Below are 20,386 nucleotides of genomic sequence, written 5' to 3' on the forward strand. Positions count from 1 at the left end.
CTTCCTCAGACATTTGAATAATTTTCCCTTCTGTTTGATTACAAATACAGCTTTTGCCATGCAAGGTCTGCTGGTGATATCCCATATATAACTCACCTCTTATCCTCACTTAGGTAGGGATTTTGGTGATTCGTTTGTCATGGCTCTTGACTTCTCCACAGAATTTGACAGAGTGTGGCATAAGTCATTGCCTATTGCTTTCTAAAGTAACTTCTTTTGGCTTTTCTGCTTCTCTCTGTTTTCTAATGTATAACCTCTTCTCTAGCTAATCCATTGTGGTATTCTTTGATGGATTGACTTCCCCCACTTACCGTATCAACAGTTGTTTTCCTCAGGATTCTGTCCTAATCACCTATTCTGTTTCTTTTCTCAAAAATCTCTCATCAACTTGTAAACGTCTCTTTTGTACTAATGATTCCACATCACATACTTAAACTCATTTTCTCTTTCCTGTTTACTTTAATATTTAATCTTTTTTTTCATACTGAATCCCCTTTGGATTTGCAACTGTGCAGATTATTGGAATGGAAAATCAGTATTTGAGTTAATTTCATTACATGTAAAATGGAATTTACACTTAGACCTTTCCCCTCTGTTCCCATCTAAACACTTTCCTCTTTGTTCAGTTTCACAATACTGCAATTCAGCCATGTAATAACTTAAACAAGTTGGATGTAATTGTATCCTCCGTCCTATCTTGAAGTGCAAAAGAAATGTTAGTGGATATTGGTAAAAAAAGTAAAATAAATGAGATAGGTAAGGGATATAAGGATATCATTAAACATACAAGAGAGAAGTGACTGGTATAAGAAAGTAAAAACGATTGAATGAGCATTTGAAAGATGAAAGAAATATTGCAAATTACCTTTGGATGCAGTGTGAAGGAACTGATTGGAAGGAAATAGGAAAAATGATAGGGAAAGGAAGATCAAAAAAGACATTGCAGTTTTTCTTTTTTCATTCCAGGGTTTTGTTATCCTAGTCACAATGACCCGTGAAGCTGTAGATGATGTGCGAAGACGACAGCGAGACAAAGAAGTAAATCAGCAAAAGTACAAGAAAATGACCCGACTTGGAGGTCAACGAACAGTCACAAGTGCCAGTATCAAAGTTGGGGACTTGATATTTGTTGAAAAAGTAAGATAACTCTACGTATATTGATAATTGATATCCTTGGTCATATTAAGATGTAATATTTGATTCTTCCAATTATGTATTGTTCCATGGGATATACAGGATTGCAAGTTTATTGTTTGCTTTAGTACATGAAATGCTAGGTGTATTGTCACATTATGATTAAAGATTAAGTAGTTTTTTTTGCATTTGGGGTTTACTGCTTAATGAAGGTAGGATGCAATTGAAATGTCTGTGAGAGGTCTTACCACAACATGATATGGGAAAACAAATAGCGCTTGATATTCAGATGAATAAGGTTAAGAGTTAGCTGTTCTTCTGTTGCATAGATCTGGATGTAATCCATATCTTTTTACCCACTGACTGCTGATGTTCCATATATGATACAGACTACCTCTTTGAGTAAATTTCGTATGTTTTATGGGCTTTCAAGAATCCCAGACAGGTGAGTAGGGCATGAGTGAGTTAGAATACAATTCCTCTCATCTCAGAGACTGTTTCAATATCCTTGTCCTTATATTATCCCTCTGGCAGATCAGTATATCTCAAAATATTGAAAAGTGTACAATAGTGGTGTGTTGCAAGGGCAGCAGGGCAGTAGAGGAAAATTATAATCGCCCTGTGAGTTTATTAGATGCAACTGACTTGAATGGCTTAGATTATAGTAGTGTCCTAATTTTCTCGAAGTTGTTTGCTCCCACACCATTTAAGAGCAAAGAAAACTTCTAAGGACATATTGCATTTGGAAAGAATGTTTATTGTGATGTTCTTCCAGGCATACACCCATGTTTCTTGTTATATCATGCACAGACATTATTGAAAATGTTCTAGATAATGTGGACATTTATTATACTTGATCACTGTTTCCCACGTCAGTGAGGTTGTGCCAGGAAACAGACGAAGAATGGCCCATCCACTCGTATACCCAGATATACATACATAAACTTGCATTTATATATATATATATACATGTCAACATATGTTCATATTATTTATTATTATTTCATTTTGCTTTGTCGCTGTCTCCCGCATTAGCAAGGTAGCGCAAGGAAACAGACGAAAGGATCGCCCAACCCACCCGCATACACATGTATATATATACATGTCCACACACGCATATATACATACCTATACATCTCAACATATACATATATACACACGTACATGATTCATACTGTCTGCCTTTAGTCATTCCCATCGCCACCCCGCCACACATGAAATTGCAACCCCCTCCCCCTCATGTGCACAAGGTAGCGCTAGGAAAAGACAACAAAGGCCACATTCGTTCACACTCAGTCTCTAGCTGTCATGTAATAATGCACTGAAACCACAGCTCCCTTTCCACATTCAGGCCCCACAGAACTTTCCATGGTTTACCCCAGACGCTTCACATGCCCTGGTTCAATCCATTGACAGCATGTCGACCCTGGTATACCACATCGTTCCAATTCACTCTATTCCTTGCACGCCTTTCACCCTCCTGCATGTTCAGGCCCCGATCACTCAAAATCTTTTTCACTCCATCTTTCCACCTCCAATTTGGTCTCCCACTTCTCCTCGTTCCCTCCACCTCTGACACATATATCAGAGTGTAAGAAAGTAAACTCTAGATTGATATGGGTATGTGTAAAACTGAAAGTTGATGGAGAGATATGGGTGATTATTGGTGCATATGCACCTGGGCATGAGAAAAAAGATCATGAGAGGCAAGTGTTTTGGGAGCAGCTGAGTGAGTGTGTTAGTAGCTTTGATGCACGAGACTGGGTTATAGTGATGGGTGATTTGAATGCAAAGGTGAGTAATGTGGCAGTTAAGGGAATAATTGGTGTACATGGGGTGTTCAGTGTTGTAAATGGAAACGGTGAAGAGCTTGTAGATTTATGTGCTGAAAAAGGACTGGTGATTGGGAATACCTGGTTTAAAAAAAGAGATATACTTAAGTATATGTATGTAAGTAGGAGAGATGGCCAAAGAGCGTTATTGGATTATGTGTTAATTGATAGGCGCGTGAGAGAGACTTTTGGATGTTAATGTGCTGAGAGGTGCAACTGGAGGGATGTCTGATCATTATCTTGTGGAGGTGAAAGTGAAGATTTGTAGAGGTTTTCAGAAAAGAGGTGAGAATGTTGGGGTGAAAAGAATGGTGAGAGTAGGTGAGCTTGAGAAGGAGACTTGTGTGAGGAAATACTTGGAGAGACTGAGTACAGAATGGAAAAAGGTGAGAACAAAGGAGGTAAGGGGAGTGGGGGAGGAATGGGATGTACTTAGGTAAGCAGTGATGGCTTGCACAAAAGATTCTTGTGGCATGAGAAGTGTGGGAGGTGGGCAGATTAGAAAGGGTAGTGAGTGGTGGGATGAAGAAGTAAGATTATTAGTGAAAGAGAAGAGAGAGGCATTTGGACGATTTTGCAAGGAAATAATGCAAATGAGTGAGAGATGTATAAAAGATAAGAGGCAGGAGGTCAAGAGAAAGATGCAAGAGATGAAAAAGAGGGCAAATGAGAGTTGGGGTGAGAGAGTATCATTAAATTTTAGGGAGAATAAAAAGATGTTTTGGAAGGTGGTAAATAAAGTGCCTAAGACAAGGGAACAAATGGGAACTTCAGTGAAGGGGGCTAATGGGGAGGTGATAACAAGTAGTGGTGATGTGAGAAGGAGATGGAGTGAGTATTTTGTAGGTTTGTTGAATGTGCTTGATGATAGAGTAGCAGGTATAGGGTGTTTTGGTCGAGGTGGTGTGCAAAGTGAGAGGCTTAGGGAGAATGATTTGGTAAACAGAGAAGAGGTAGTAAAAGCTTTGCGGAAGATGAAAGCAGGCAAGGCAGCGGGTTTGGATGGTATTGCGGTGGAATTTATTAAAAAAGGGGTGGCTGTATTGTTGACTGGTTGGTGAGGTTATTTAATGTATGCATGACTGATGGTGAGGTGCCTGAGGATTGGCAGAATGCTTGCATAGTGCCATTGTACAAAAGCAAAGGAGATAAAAGTGAGTGCTCAAATTACAGAGGTATAAGTTTGTTGAGTATTCCTGGGAAATTATATGGAAGGGTATTGATTGAGAGGGTGAAGGCATGTACAGAGCATCAGACTGGGGAAGAGCAGTGTGGTTTCAGAAGTGTTAGAGGATGTGTGGATCAGGTGTTTGCTTTGAAGAATGTATGTGAGAAATACTTAGAAAAGCAAATGGATTTGTATGTAGCATTTATGGATCTGGAGAAGGCTTATGATAGAGTTGATAGAGATGCTCTGTTGAAGGTATTAAGAATATATGGTGTGGGAGGCAAGTTGTTAGAAGCAGTGAAAAGTTTTTATCGAGGATGTAAGGCATGTGTACGTGTAGGAAGAGAGGAAAGTGATTGGTTCTCAGTGAATGTAGGTTTGCGGCAGGGGTGTGTGATGTCTCCATGGTTGTTTAATTTGTTTATGGATTGGGTTGTTAGGGAGGTGAATGCAAGAGTTTTGGAAAGAGGGGCAAGTATGCAGTCTGTTGTGGATGAGAGAGCATGGGAAGTGAGTCAGGTGTTGTTTGCTGATGATACAGCGCTGGTGGCTGATTCATGTAAGAAACTGCAGAAGCTGGTGACTGAGTTTGGTAAAGTGTGTGAAAGAAGAAAGCTGAGAGTAAATGTGAATAAGAGCAAGGTTATTAGGTACAGTAGGGTTGATGGTCAAGTCAGCTGGGAGGTAAGTCTGAATGGAGAAAAACTGGAGGAAGTGAAGTGTTTTAGACATCTAGGAGTGGATTTGGCAGCGGATGGAACCATGGAAGTGGAAGTGAATCATAGGTTGGGGGAAGGGGCAAAAGTTCTGGGAGTGTTGAAGAATGTGTGGAAGTCGAGAACATTATCTTGGAAAGTAAAAATGGGTATGTTTGAAGGAATAGTGGTTCCAACAATGTTATATGGTTGCAAGGCATGGGCTATGGATAGAGTTGTGCAGGGGAGGGTGGATGTGCTGGAAATGAGATGTTTGAGGACAATATGTGGTGTGAGGTGGTTTGATCGAATAAGTAATAATAGGGTAAGCGAGATGTGTGGTAATAAAAAGAGTGTGGTTGAGAGAGCAGAAGAGGGTGTTTTGAAATGATTTGGTCACATGGAGAGAATGAGTGAGGAAAGATTGAATATATACATACATATACATATATACACATGTATATATTCATACTTGCTTGCCTTCTTCCATTTCCAGCACTATCTCAACTCACAGGAAACAGCATTGCTACCCCTGCTTCAGTGAGGTAGTGCCAGGAAAACAGACAAAAAAGGCCCTACTTGTTCACACTGTCTCTAGTTGTCATGTGTAATGCAGTGAAACCACAGCTCCCTCTCCACATCTAGGCCCCACAGACCTTTCTTCCATGGTTTACCTAAGATGTTTCACATGCTGTGGTTCACTCCATTGACAGCATGTCAACTCTGGTGTACCACATCGTTCCAATTTACTCTGTTCCATGCTTGCCTCTCACCCTCCTGTATGTTGAGGCCCTGATCGCTCAAAATCTGTTTACTCCATCCTTCCACTTCCAATTTGGTCTTCCACGTCTCCTTGTTCCCTCCACCACTAACACATATATCCTCTTTGTCAATGTTTCCTCACTCATTCTCTCCATATGCCAGTACCATTTCAACACACACTCATCTGCTCTGTCAACCGCACTCTTTTTGCTTCCACACATCTCTCTTACCCTTTCATTACTTACTCGATCAAACCACCTCACACTACATATTGTCCTCAAACATTCCATTTCCAACAAATCCATCCTCCTCCATACAACCCTAGCTATATCCAATGCCTCGCAACTATACCCATTTTTGCTCTCTAAGATGACGTTCTCTCTTTCCACACATTCTCATCACTCTCAGAACCCTCGCCTCCTTCCCCATCCTGTGACTTGCTTCTGCTGCCATGGTTCCATTCACTACTGAGTCCACACCCACATATCTAAAACATCTCACTTCCTCCATTTTTTCTCCATTTAAACTTACTTCCCAATTTGCTTGTTCCTCAACCTTGCAATTATATGTATATATGTATGAAAAATGAAACATATATCATTGGAAGATGGAAAATTATAACAAAACTGCATGCTGAAGTATGTAAATATAGATTAGGAGGGACACCGGCTCAGCCTGAATATTTATTCACCCAGGAAATCATCAAACATGTAAATAAAGGCTTACTGTATTGTAATATTATTAATTTCAGAAAAAATACCTTTTGAATGGTAGGTTTGGACATATGGTGAAAATGAGTGAGATGCTGACAAGTGGAGGGGACATGGGTGAGACTGAAGTGGAATTGGAAGGATGGAGTGGAAAACTTTTGGAGCATTTGTGGCTTGAACATGGAGGAGGATTAAGGTATGCATAGGATAGAGGGAATTGGAATGATGTGGTATACAAGGGGCAATATGTCATTGGACTGAACCAAGGTACATGAAGTGTTGAAGGGAAACCTCAGAAAGTCTGTGAGGCTTGGTTGTGGATAGGGGCAGTGGTTTCAATGCATTATGCACAATAGCAAGAGTGTGGATTTGAGTGAATGAGGCTGTTTCTTCAACTGTTCCTGGTGTTACCTCATCTATGCAGGAAGCACTGAACAAGTATGATAAGAAAGAAAAAGAACTCATGGTAACTCTGGTAGTGGTAAAAGAAAATACTTTCATTACTCAGGTGTACAGCACATGAGGATTTATTTTTGGTAATGAATGAATGTTTCCTCTTCAGATAGGTAGCATTCTTTGATTTTGAAGTACAGGATGCTATCATCATATTTGTTTTTATATTTGCTTGCTATTTTCTACCTTTACCATGTAGTACTTGGAACAAACAGACAAACAGCCTTACTTTCTCACTTCCAATGCACAGAGGTCATAGCCCACTATCCACAGCTGAGCTCCACAGACCACTCTATGGTTTTCCTGACTGTTTCGAATTCTAATCATATTCTCTGGTGATAATTCAAGGATTAGATTTTAAACAGTTTCCAGGACATATTACTTTACTAGCTCACAGATGATTAGCTGAACTGTATGCTAGGAAAGTAATGTGGAAAGGTGATACTCCAGTGTTCTGTATTCTGTTTTATTAATTTGGCGTATTTCTGTTTTGTTTGCTATTAATACGCAAAACCTTCTCAGGACCAGCGTGTGCCTGCAGATATGGTTTTCTTACGTACGACTGAGACAAGTGGTACCTGTTTCATCCGTACAGACCAGTTGGATGGGGAAACAGATTGGAAATTACGGCTGGCTGTCCCAGTTACACAAAAGATGGACACGAATGAAGAACTGTTTTCAATGGATGCCACAGTGTATGCTGAGAAACCCCAGAAGGATATTCATAACTTCATTGGTACTTTCACAAAGGTAAATTTAAACTCTTAATCATATGTATTACTTACATTTCTTCTGACTTTTTATACTTTAATACATAACAGCTAGAGATTGGATGTAGCAAATGAGGTCATTTTTTTTTGTCTGTTCATGGCATTACCTCACTAGCATAGGGAAAGGGTAAACTAATATATTTGACTCTACAGTAATAACTAGAACTGTGGAGCATTACATTATGCTGTTGGAACACTGGCTAACCCAAAACAGAATGTTTGCATTTTCTCAAGTCTTTAATTGCTCCTTTAACCCCAAATAGACTCAAATTCAGCTCACATCATCCAGTCACCTTGAATGGATGGTCACTCCTACAAAACAAAACATGAACCATTTACTCTGTAATGAAAATACTTGCTCACTGTTCCCCACATTAGTGAGACAACACCAGGAACATGAAGAAAAGGCCTCACATGCTCACATCCATTCTCTAGTTGGCATGATTAAGGCACCGAAACTACAGCCTTCTATCCACAACCAAACCCTGCAAACCTTGCTGTAGTTTCCCAACTGGTTCATATTTCTTGGTTCAATCCATGCATCGATGGGACCACTTTACTTTTAAGCATACCCATTTTTCCCCTCTCCGATAGTGACCTTTCTTCTTATTCATTCCTCAAAGCTCCCAGAAGCTTCGTCCCCTCAACCACTTCATGACTTACCTTACCAGACATGTAACGACTTATAAAAGGTTATTGGTGTTTTAAATGGAGTTTATCTCTATTTCCAAGATCAAGTATGTGTGTTAGATGTACGATTAAGTAATTTTGCATAATGATTGTCCTGTATCAACTCATGGTATATAAACATTTTAATATCACTGATGCCATTTCATCTGATTTTTGTTCCCGTAGCATGACACAGAAACTGAAGAATCCCTAAGTGTGGAAAACACTGTTTGGGCTGGTACAGTTGTGGCATCTGGGAGGTTGCTGGGGCTAGTGGTATACACAGGAGCAGAGACACGTTCGGTTATGAATAACGCTGCACCAAGATCTAAGGTTGGACTGCTTGATCTAGAAATCAACAACCTGACAAAGGTAGATACTTGTGTCATCAGTGGTACTGTTTTAGGATAGCCTTTCATGCTATTTGCACATTTTGCTAAATGAAAGATGTTTTGCATGAAGTATTCTGATACTACACAGTTCATTAATTCCATTTGTCATCAAACTTTCATGGATTTTATGAGTGTTCAATTTGTTACTTGAAATTGAATATATGCTAAAAGTATCTTTATTGCATCTCTTCTTTTGACATCCTGTATTCTGTGTCCTGATTTATAGCAGATATCCATTTTAGAACCTTCTTCATATAACACATCCTCTATATTTTCCTCCATACTAAAACCTCTTATATAGATATGCTGCATCAAAACCACCTTTATTGTTTCTTCCAACCATACTTAAGATCTTCCTCCATATCAATTTATATCACTCTCAGAAAAGCTTTAAAAAGACAAGCTAGAGAGACCATTCTACACCATTAGACCTTCATAAAGCCCATCTACAACTGTAAAGTTTTCAGTGCTGACTATCATCTGTAGGCTTGCTAATCACAGCCATGTTAGTATCTCCCAGTAGGGTCATTAAGCTTGTGGTTTGAACCATGGCTTTAGTATTATGCTATGTTGTTACCTGTAACTCCACTTATATTTTCGTTTACATCAAATGCATACAGCTTTTCAGTTTATTATCAACAATTTCTGTCCAGTGCACTGTAGTAACCAAAGTTCTTCACACAGGAAGCATTACTTTGTACTCCGAGTCATCACATGAAACTAATTTTTTCATACTTGATTGCCATTTCCCGTATTAGTGAGGTAGCACAAGGATCAGATGAAGAAAGGCTGCATTTCCTTACATCTATTCATTAGCTTCCTATCTAAATTAATGTTGCTATTAAAATACATGATGACATGAGGAATCATTCCTAAAGCTATCTATATCTATATTTCTGATACCTATTCCCTCTGGGAACTACCATGTAGGGGATAGCCACAGCAAAAGAATCTTTTCTTATATCTGTCCTCACATGCCTTCCACATATACACCTTTCCACACAGTCTTCCACTATTTCTGTCCCTCCAATACTCGTCTATCTATTTCTCCATATCACTGGTGGTCTTCCTCTTACACTAATCCCTTAATTGTACTATCATGCATGCTTCTATAAATAGAATCCCCTTCTTGTATTCTCTCCATATGCCCAAACCATATCAAAGTACTACATTTCACCCACTCTACCACTCCACAAGTTGTTTCTTTGCATTCCGTCATAATAAATCTCTCATACATGCCCTCGTTTTTTTCTTCATTTCATCAAGTCATACCACATGCTCCTATCAAATAGCCCATTTTTGCAGCCTGGATTCTTATCCTCTGTAACTAATTCCTTATCCATGTTTTGGTTGCATAGATGAGGGTCAGGAGTACTGTGCTATCCGTTAATCCTTTCTTCACTTTCATACATACACCCTTTATTTTTATTTTATTTTTTATTTTGCTTTGTCGCTGTCTCCCACATTTGCGAGGTAGCGCAAGGAAACAGACAGAAGAAATGGCCCAACCCACCCCCATACACATGTATATACATACACGTCCACACACGCAAATATACATACCCATACATCTCAATGTACACATATATATACACACACAGACACATACATATATACACATGCACACAATTCACACTGTCTGCCTTTATTTATTCCCATCGCCACCTCTCCACACATGGAATAACATCCCCTCCCCCCTCATGTGTGCGAGGTAGCGCTAGGAAAAGACAACAAAGGCCCCATTCGTTCACACTCAGTTTCTAGCTGTCATGCAATAATGCCCGAAACCACAGCTCCCTTTCCACATCCAGGCCCCACAGAACTTTCCATGGTTTACCCCTGATGCTTCACATGCCCTGATTCAATCCATTGACAGCATGTCGACCCCGGTATACCACATCGATCCAATTCACTCTATTCCTTGCCCTCCTTTCACCCTCCTGCATGTTCAGGCCCCGATCACTATTCCATTATTCCATTAAGGGACCCAATGACTTCTACCCTGTACTGTTCTCTCCCTTATCTCTCCTTTCATATCACCAAACTTACTCAAGATAGCTCCAAGATATTTAAGATATGTCACCTCCTACAGTGTCTCTCTCTCTCTCTCTCTCTCTCCAATATCTGCAACAAAGTTTAGAAAATTTCCTCACTTACTCTGTAGGGCTTTGCAAAATCTGTAATTATGCTTAGTTTCCTTTCAAACACAATTGCTTTACTTTTACTCACATTTACCTTTAGTCACCTAAGGATATACATCATAAAACACACGTACAACCTTCTGCAATTTCTCTCACTCTCAGCAAACAACACAGTATCATTTACACACAGGCTTGTCACTATCCACCTTACCTCACCACCACATTCCATCTCTGTACCCCCTGTCCCTAGTTTTGCTTTCATCTCCTTCATCACTCCATCCATATATTTGTTAAAAAGACATGCTGGCAATGCATAGCCCTGCCTCACACCCATGTGTTCTGAAACTTTCACACAGCTCTCTGTTCACTCATACACATGCATTTACTCCTCAGTATGAGGCTTCCACTCCTTCAAATAGTTGTCTATCTACCCCATGTATCCTTAACTCATCCTATAAAGCATTCCACTCAACTCTGTCATATGTGCTCTTCAGATGCATGAAAGCTGTGCACAATTTCTTACCTTTGCTAGATGCTTTTCCATCACCATTCTGTACAAATATCTGATCCACTCACCCCCACCTTTCCTAAACCTTCTTGCTCCTCACTTGTTCTGCATTCTGTCACTTCCATCACTTTGTCAGTCAATACCATTGCATTCACTTTTCACGGTATATTTAACAGACTTATTCCCCTATAATTGCTACATATATCCTTAACACTTTTTCCTTTAAATAAAGGAACGTTAATAGCTTTGACCCAGTCCTCTGGCTCAACTTTCAGCTTCCATGCTAAATTACATGATAAATGCATTCCCTGTATCACACTTTCTCCTCCATACTTCATCATTTCAACCATGATTATATTCACTCCAGGTGCCTTTCCTGCCTTCAACCTCATTATTGCCCTATTTACCTCCCTTCTTGCTATAGGCCCCTGCATTGTATCCTTTTCCTTCTATTGTCCATACCCATGCATGCTCATGCATGTAACTATCTGTCTATAACCCTGATGCCCATTCCCTCCTGGAACTCCCATCACTGGGTGGCTACAGCAAGAGTCTACATTTATCCCTGTCCTCACATGCCTCCCTCCCATGTAACAACTTCCACATTCATCAGCTCTTCAAAATACACTTTTTATCTTCCTTTCACTTCCTCCGTTTGGTTTAACAACTTCCCCTTCCTTACTTCTCACATTTACATTTCCACTCTTACATCTACTTACATCTACCTCTTTTTTTTTTTCTTTTTTTTTTACCTCTATACTATACAAGTGCTTATTTTTCTTAAACTTGTAACTCAGCTTTCCAAAATCTTCTCCCTCATTGCTTTTTTCTGTCACCTTCTTAACATTCTGCTGATACGTTTCATATTTTTCCCCCCTCTGCTGAATCCACTCATACCGTCCTTTTAAGCAGTCTACCAAATGCCTTTTTCTTCTCTTCTGTAGCATTTCTAATCTCGTTTGTCCACCATGAATTTGTACTTTTATTCTTATATCTCACAACCTTGTGTCTAACTACTAATTTTACAGCCTGTAACAGTCTTTCTCTAAACATTTTAAACACCTCACTCACACATTGCTGCATCCCTGCATTTATTGCCCTTTCATCAAAACTTCTGTCACCCTTCTTGCATACTCCACCTTGCATTGTTTTTTTGCTCATCTTCTCCTTTGCCAGCACGTCAAATTTTCACTTTAACTTTTCCATTCTTCCTCATACCATACCTACACTTATCCCTGATCATTACCTCCACAAGAACTGGAAAATAGTTAGAATCTCCAGAGAATCCTCCCACAATTCTTAACATCCAGCACAACCTTTCTCAACTTATCTTCCTTTGCCTAAAGCTCTTTCATTTAAAGTATTCCTCTCCTTAAGTAAGGGATTATCTTTATCTGGGCATTTCTGATTTGCTTCTCTTCAAAACTATAACATATTTTCGGTCTTTTTTTTATGTTGAAGGCTCCAGTCACCGACAAAAGTCCACATCAATACTTGGCTTTAATTGAAATTTCGAAAGATTTAGGAAAGAGAATAGACAAGGGAAAGTATCTATGAACTTTTGAGAAAGTTAAGACCCTGTCTTTTGAAGTGTGCTAGGCCATACTTATTGGGAAAGACATGAGAAGGCAGGGAGTTCTAAAGCTTCAATGTGTAGGGTTGAAGCAGGTATCAAAACATCCCACCTTTGAGTTGCCGATGGCCACACATAATTATGTGATGCAGCAGCTTGCCAGGTATTGCGTGGTCTAGCCAGTGGTGGGGGCACACAAGCAGCCACCTCCTGGGAGCAAAAACCAAAGTAATACCTATGAAAGAGGGAAAGTGAACCAACATTGCGGCACAGGGCAAGGGGGTCAAGTTTGGAAGTTAGCCTGGGACTGTTTATAAGTTGGACTGCTTTCGACTCGACTCTGTCAAGTGAGGATACAGAGCTAGAACCTCCCCAAACGTGAGAGCAGTACTCCATACAAGGATGAATTAATCCCTTGTATAAATGGAGCAACTGGTCAGAAGAGAAGTTTTGACATGTAAACAGGACACCCAGTTTCTTAGAGGCAGACTTAGCTATTCCCGTAATGTGGGGTTTCTTAGAAAGAGTGGATGTTACAGTAATACCAAGTATGTTCATTAAGCCAAGAGGTGGAATTACAGAACTGTCAAAGAGAGGCGAGAGTTGTGAGGAGTTTTCGATAGAGAGATGGGTAGAAATTGGGTCTTGGAGAACATTGTCTCTCTCACTCTCATTCCAGTGTTTCTTTCGGTAGTGATAGATTGACTTGGAAGTTGTCCGTTGGTGCACTGTGTATTGTAGGGGAGAGGATTCATCATGTATGGTTCATAGAAACCCCTTTAAACTCCTCTTAACATTAGCAGACATACCCATAATTTCCTGATGTTTTATTTTTGGGAGTTGAGGAGCTGTGGTCCTCAGAAATGAAAACTGGCTGTTTGCAGTGTTTGGATACTTCCTTGTATGTTTTTAGATTGGAATCATTCAGATGTAACTTTTCTTTTGTTTGTACGGGAGTTGATTCTTCCCTTCCATCATCAGGCCAGATTTCATACTTGTATCTCAAGTATGAAGTCTGTTGGGGATGAGAGAGCTTGGGAAGTGAGTCAGTTGTTGTTCGCTGATGATACAGCGCTGGTGGCTGATTCATGTGAGAAACTGCAGAAGCTGGTGACTGAGTTTGGTAAAGTGTGTGGAAGAAGAAAGTTAAGAGTAAATGTGAATAAGAGCAAGGTTATTAGGTACAGTAGGGTTGAGGGTCAAGTCAATTGGGAGGTGAGTTTGAATGGAGAAAAGCTGGAGGAAGTGAAGTGTTTTAGATTTCTGGGAGTGGATCTGGCAGCGGATGGAACCATGGAAGCGGAAGTGGATCATAGGGTGGGGGAGGGGGCGAAAATTCTGGGGGCCTTGAAGAATGTGTGGAAGTCGAGAACATTATCTCGGAAAGCAAAAATGGGTATGTTTGAAGGAATAGTGGTTCCAACAATGTTGTATGGTTGCGAGGCGTGGGCTATGGATAGAGTTGTGCGCAGGAGGATGGATGTGCTGGAAATGAGATGTTTGAGGACAATGTGTGGTGTGAGGTGGTTTGATCGAGTGAGTAACGTAAGGGTAAGAGAGATGTGTGGAAATAAAAAGAGCGTGGTTGAGAGAGCAGAAGAGGGTGTTTTGAAGTGGTTTGGGCACATGGAGAGGATGAGTGAGGAATGATTGACCAAGAGGATATATGTGTCGGAGGTGGAGGGAGCAAGAAGAAGAGGGAGACCAAATTGGAGGTGGAAAGATGGAGTGAAAAAGATTTTGTGTGATCGGGGCCTGAACATGCAGGAGGGTGAAAGGAGGGCAAGGAATAGAGTGAATTGGAGTGATGTGGTATACCGGGGTTGACGTGCTGTCAGTGGATTGAATCAAGGCATGTGAAGCGTCTGGGGTAAACCATGGAAAGCTGTGTAGGTATGTATATTTGCGTGTGTGGACGTGTGTATATACATGTGTATGGGGGGGTTGGGCCATTTCTTTCGTCTGTTTCCTTGCGCTACCTCGCAAACGCGGGAGACAGCGACAAAGTATAAAAAAAAAAAAAAAAAAATCTCAAGTATTTACATACACAGATGACCAAGTAGCTCTCCTTCATCATTTTGGGAACAGATCTGATCTGCTAGGTGAATTTGTACCAGGACTAGGCCTTTCTAGAGCTCATATGTCCCCTGCTTAATGTAGTGTCAACAGCTGTGAGCAGTATTCCATCCTGATCAGGACTATAGTCTTTCAGAGGAGCAGAAGGTGCCTGGGTTCTGTGTGTGGCATGTCCTCTGAATCTACTAAGATAAATCATAGGCTCATGCTGCCTCTGCACATTTGTGGTAGAAGAATAACACATCTTGATTCATAAGGACCCCGTCTTTGTCTTCCTCTGGGAATTCTCATGCCAACTAATATCAGATGGAAAATTTCAAGTGGGTATTGCTCTCACGGGGGATTATCTCAAAGTTTACAAAGCTGAAAACTATGTTGATTGTGTTATCTTAGGAACAGACAGAATTCAAGTCCTACTCAGAAAATCATATAAGGCTCAGAAGTCAGAAGAAAGTCATCACTAAAATTGGAGATGAAAAAATGCTTCTATTCATAAGCATAGTGCAAATGGAGATACAGGAATACCATTAGCCCACTAAGATCAGAAGAAAGCACATATATATAGATGATTAGAAGGGGGTGAGTAACATACTAAAGAGTAATAAAGCAATACGAATCATTGTTCAGTAAGCCAAAAAGTACCATAATCCTTACCTGCTCCAGTCATCATTTGACTATTACCATCTCCCATTATCCACATTAGCAACAATATGTAACACTCGCTTTATATTTGAAACTGCTTAATGTTGTATTATTATTATTTTGCTTTGCCGGTCTCCCGCGTTTGCGAGGTAGCACAAGGAAACTGACGAAAGAAATGGCCCAACCCACCCCCATACACATGTATACACATACATGTCCACACAAGCAAATATACATACCCATACATGCTTAATGTATTGTACTTAAATTCATAATGTAATTTGATCACGTGTCAACAGCTTCTGTTTGTGGCAGTATTAGGCTTGACTGTGGTAATGATGTGCCTGAAGGGATTTGGTGGTCCCTGGTATCGTTACTTCTTCCGATTTATGCTTCTCTTCTCATACATTATACCAATCAGGTGAGACAAACATTAGAATACAGTACTATGAAGTGTTAAGATTTCTTGGAAATACTGAATATTAATTTCCTGGAATATGGTAAATTTAAATCTTGTTTAAATTTTTACCTTTGGATAGGTGTAGTTAATGACTCCACATCTTGCTTCAGTTTGCGGGTCAACTTAGATGTTGGAAAAACCTTTTATTCTTGGGTGATCCAGCGTGACCAAGACATGCAAGGAACTGTGGTGCGTTCAACAACCATTCCTGAGGAACTCGGACGTATCACATACTTACTGACAGACAAAACTGGTACTCTCACACAGAATGAAATGGTGTTCAAGATTCTCCATCTTGGAACTGTAGCATATGGGACAGACACATTTGATGAGGTATAGTAGGTGGTATATATTTAATGCAACATTTACCTTCCTATTTTTGCATATGAGCCTTTACTTATGTAGTTTCTTTTTAGTGTCCACCATTTCAGAATTGTTAAGTAATGCTTGTGATAACTTTAAGTTGAGGATGAATTGTGAAAATACCTTACAGTACAGTGATGCCTAGAACTCATGTAAGTTCCTTGATTCTTGACTTTTGAGTTATTATGATAGGAAGTTTCATAGGCATCAGACATTCGTGTTTCAGGGTTGTAAAGTGTCATCATGATTTTTATTATGTTAGTATGGATAGGACAGTACAAGAGCTGAGAATGAGGTTGAACATGAGTAGAACAGACTGGAACCTGGGATGAATGCTTCATGAAAATAATGCTGTTTTATCATTTGAATCAGAAGTAGGTGTAAATTGAAATCCCCATTTGTATTTCACTTTACGCAAAAGGTGGTTTTTGAAAACAAGAATGTTTGAAAATAAAAGCAGAGTATTTTGCTTGACTTTAGAAATGATGGGCAGTTGCAAAGTGATGCCATTTAAATTGAGAAGAAATCTAATATATGGTGTTAAAAGAGTGGACTGAGGAGAGGGAAGGGTTACTCGGATTATCTATGTCACCTCTTGCGTTACCTGATTCAACAATTATTGCCAGGAACTGAACAAGCAAATTTGAGATTGTTGGATTTGGATAGAGTAGATGAAGAGGGAATACTTAGAATAGCATTTTACTAGGTACTGCATGGAAGAATACAAGTTAGCAGACCTAGAAAGAGATGGAAAGATAATATCCAGGAAATGTTAGTCAAATGTATATTTAGAAGGTTGAAAAAACTGCTAGAAGATTGAGTTTTCCAAGTTAGAGTGGAATGGCTGCAACAGTTCTCACTCATAGGTTGAAAGCCTGCCTGCAGATGGAAGTAAGAAGTAAGTTACCAAGAGATTGAATATGTGCAAATCAGGCCATTGTATGTTTCTGATGTTGCTGTTCTAAAGTGGGAAAGGTAATTAGGCATTAAAGATATATCTGCCATAAGTTTTTTCATCCCACTCACTTTGTTTTGTCAGAGTGGAAGTTCAGTTTACTAAGGCTTGTACATATAAAATGAGGCAGAAGAAGACATGTCATTAACTTGAGAAACCTTTAACGTATTCCTTTGTAGCCCTTAGAAATCCAGTCTTTGGGGTTGTTTTAATTTGTAAAACCTGTATGTACTGAAGAACTGTAAAGATTATTATTTGATTATAATGCACTGAAACCACAGCTCCCCATGCACAAACAGGACCCTCAGACCTTTCCATGGTTAGGTTATGTTGGGTAGTGCGGATGTGTTGGAAATGAAATGTTTGAGGACAATATGTAGTGTGAGGTGGTTTGATCGAGTAAGTTATGAAAGGATAAGAGAGATTTACAGTAATAAAAAGAGTGTGGCATAGAGAGCAGAAGAGGATGTATTGAAATGGTGTGGACTTATGGTGTTACTTCGCTGAAGCAGGGGGTAGTGATGCTGTTTCCTGTGGGGTGGGGTAATGCCAGGAATGGATGAAGGCAAGCAGGTATGAATATGTGCATATGTATATATGTATGTTTATGTGTATGTATATGTGTATATGTTGATATGTATATCTATATGTATGTTTGTGTGCAGTTATTGGCATTTATGTAAATACATGTGTATATGAATGGAAGGGTCATTCTTCGTCTGTTTCCTGGGGATAGGGGAGAAAGAATACTTCCCACGCATTCCCCGCATGTCGTAGACGGCGATTAAAGGGGAAGGGAGTGGGGGGCTAGAAACCCTCCCTTCCTTGTATTTCAACTTTCTAAAATTGGAAGTCATGTGGGTAGTGCTCATTCTCCTCGAAGGCTCAGATTGGGTTGTCTAAATGTGTGGAGATGTAACCAAGGTGAAAAAAAAGGAGAGATAGGTAGTACGTTTGAGGAAAGGGACCTGGATGTTTTGGCTCAGAGTGAAATGAAGCTCAAGGGTAAAGGGGAAGAGCGGTTTGGGAATGTCTTGGGAGTAAAGTCAGGGGTTGGTGAGAGGAGAAAAGCAAAGGAAGGAGTAGCACTACTTCTGAAGCAGGAGTTGTGGGAGTATGTGGTGGAGTGTAAGAAAGTAACCCTAGATTGATATGGGTAAAACTGAAAGTGGATGGAGAGAGATGGGTGATTATTGGTGCCTGTGCACCTGGTCATGAGAAGAAAGATCATGAGAGGCAACTGTTTTTGGAGCAGCTGAGTGAGTGTGTTAGCAGTTTCGATGCACGAGACTGGGTTATAGTGATGGGTGATTTAAATGCAAAGGTGAATAATGTGGCAGTTGAGGGTATACTTGGTTTACATGGGGTGTTCAGTGTTGTAAATGGAAATGGTGAAGAGATTGTAGATTTCTGTGCTGAAAAAGGACTGGTGATTGGGAAAACCTGGTTTAAAAAGAGAGATATACGTAAGTATACTTATGTAAGTAGGAGAGATGGCCAGAGAGTGTTATTGGATTACGTGTTAATTGATAGATGCGCGAAAGAGAGACTTTTGGATGTTATGTGCTGAGAGGGGCAACTGGGAGGATGTCTGATCATTATCTTGTGGAGGCAAAGGTGAAGACATGTAGATGTTTTCAGAAAAGAAAAGAGAATGTTGGGGTGAAGAGAGCGGTGAGAGTAAGTGAGCTTCGAAAGGAAACTTGTGTGAGGAAGTACCAGGAGAGATTAAGTGCAGAATGGAAAAAGGTGAGAGCAAATGATGTAAGGGGAGTTGGGGAGGAATGGGATGTATTTAGGGAAGCAGTGATGGCTTGTGCAAAAGATGCCTGTGGCATGAGAAAGGTGGGAGGTGGGCAGATTAGAAAGGGTAGCGAGTGGTGGGATGAAGAAGTAAGATTGTTAGTGAAAGAGAAGAGAGAGGCATTTGGACAATTTTTGCAGGGAAATAGTGCAAATGACTGGGAGATGTATAAAAGAAAGAGGCAGGAGGTCAAGAAAAAGGTGCAAGAGGTGAAAAAGAGGGCAAATGAAAGTTGGGATGAGAGAGTATCATTAAATTTTAGGGAAAATATAAAGATGTTTTGGAAGGAGGTAAATAAAGTGCATAAGACAAGAGAACAAATTGGAACATCAGTGAAGGGGATAAATGGGGAGGTGATAACAAGTAGTAATGAAGTGAATATTTTGAAGGTTTGTTGAATGTGTTTGATGATAGAGTGGTAGATATAGGATGTTTTGGTCGAAGTAGTGTGTGAAGTGAGAAGGTCTGAGAGAATGGTTTGATAAACAGAGAAGAGGTAGTGAAAGCTTTTCAGAAGATGAAAGGCAGCAAGGCGGCAAGTTTGGATGGTATTGCTGTGGAATTTATTGAAAAAGGGGGTGACTGTGTTGTTGACTGGTTGGTGAGGATGTTCATTGTATGTATGGTTCATGGTGAAGTGCCTGAGGATTGCCAGAATGCATGTATAGTGCCATTGTGCAAAGGCAAAGGGATAAAGGTGAGTGTTCAAATTACAGAGGTATAAGTTTGCTGAGTATTCCTGGGAAATTATATGGGAGGGTATTGATCGAGAGGGTCAGGCATGTACAGAGCACCAGATTGGGGAGGAGCAGTGTGGTTTCAGAAGTGGTAGAGGATGTGTGGATCAGGTGTTTGCTTTGAAGAATGTATGCGAGAAATACTTAGAAAAGCAGAGAGATTTGTATGTAGAATTTATAGATTTGGAGAAGGCATATGATAGAGTTGATAGAGATGCTCTGTGGAAGGTATTAAGAGTATATGGTGTGGTATGTAAGTTGCTAGAAGCAGTGAAAAGTTTTTATCGAGGATGTAAGGCATGTGTATGAGTAGGAAGAGAGGAAAGTGATTGGTTCCCAGTGAATGTCGGTTTGTGGTAGGAGTGTGTGATGTATCCATGGCTGTTTAATTTGTTTATGGATGGGGTTGTTAGGGAGGTGAATGCAAGAATTTTGGAAAGAGGGGCAAGTATGCAGTCTTTTGGGGATGAGAGGGCTTGGGAAGTGAGTCAGTTGTTGTTCACTGATGATACAGCGCTGGTGGCTGATTCGGGTGAGAAACT

At 40.1% G+C, this 20,386-nt stretch overlaps 1 protein-coding gene across 2 annotated transcripts in view; it reads left to right on the plus strand.

The window, feature by feature from the left end:
* LOC139764408 (probable phospholipid-transporting ATPase IIB) overlaps window positions 1-20,386 on the plus strand; it is a 92,457-nt gene that overhangs the window by 11,187 nt on the left and 60,884 nt on the right. For both annotated transcript variants that reach the window (XR_011716369.1, XM_071690969.1), the window contains exons 3-7: window positions 967-1,137; window positions 7,277-7,504; window positions 8,380-8,565; window positions 15,825-15,946; window positions 16,096-16,318. Coding sequence is in view for 1 of the 2 variants with exons in the window: in XM_071690969.1 (XP_071547070.1) it covers window positions 967-1,137; window positions 7,277-7,504; window positions 8,380-8,565; window positions 15,825-15,946; window positions 16,096-16,318 (930 nt within the window). In the remaining variant the exon portion in view is untranslated. The remainder of the gene's footprint in view (window positions 1-966; window positions 1,138-7,276; window positions 7,505-8,379; window positions 8,566-15,824; window positions 15,947-16,095; window positions 16,319-20,386) is intronic.

The sequence above is a fragment of the Panulirus ornatus genome, chromosome 49, assembly GCF_036320965.1.
Source record: "Panulirus ornatus isolate Po-2019 chromosome 49, ASM3632096v1, whole genome shotgun sequence".
NCBI lineage: Eukaryota > Metazoa > Arthropoda > Malacostraca > Decapoda > Palinuridae > Panulirus > Panulirus ornatus.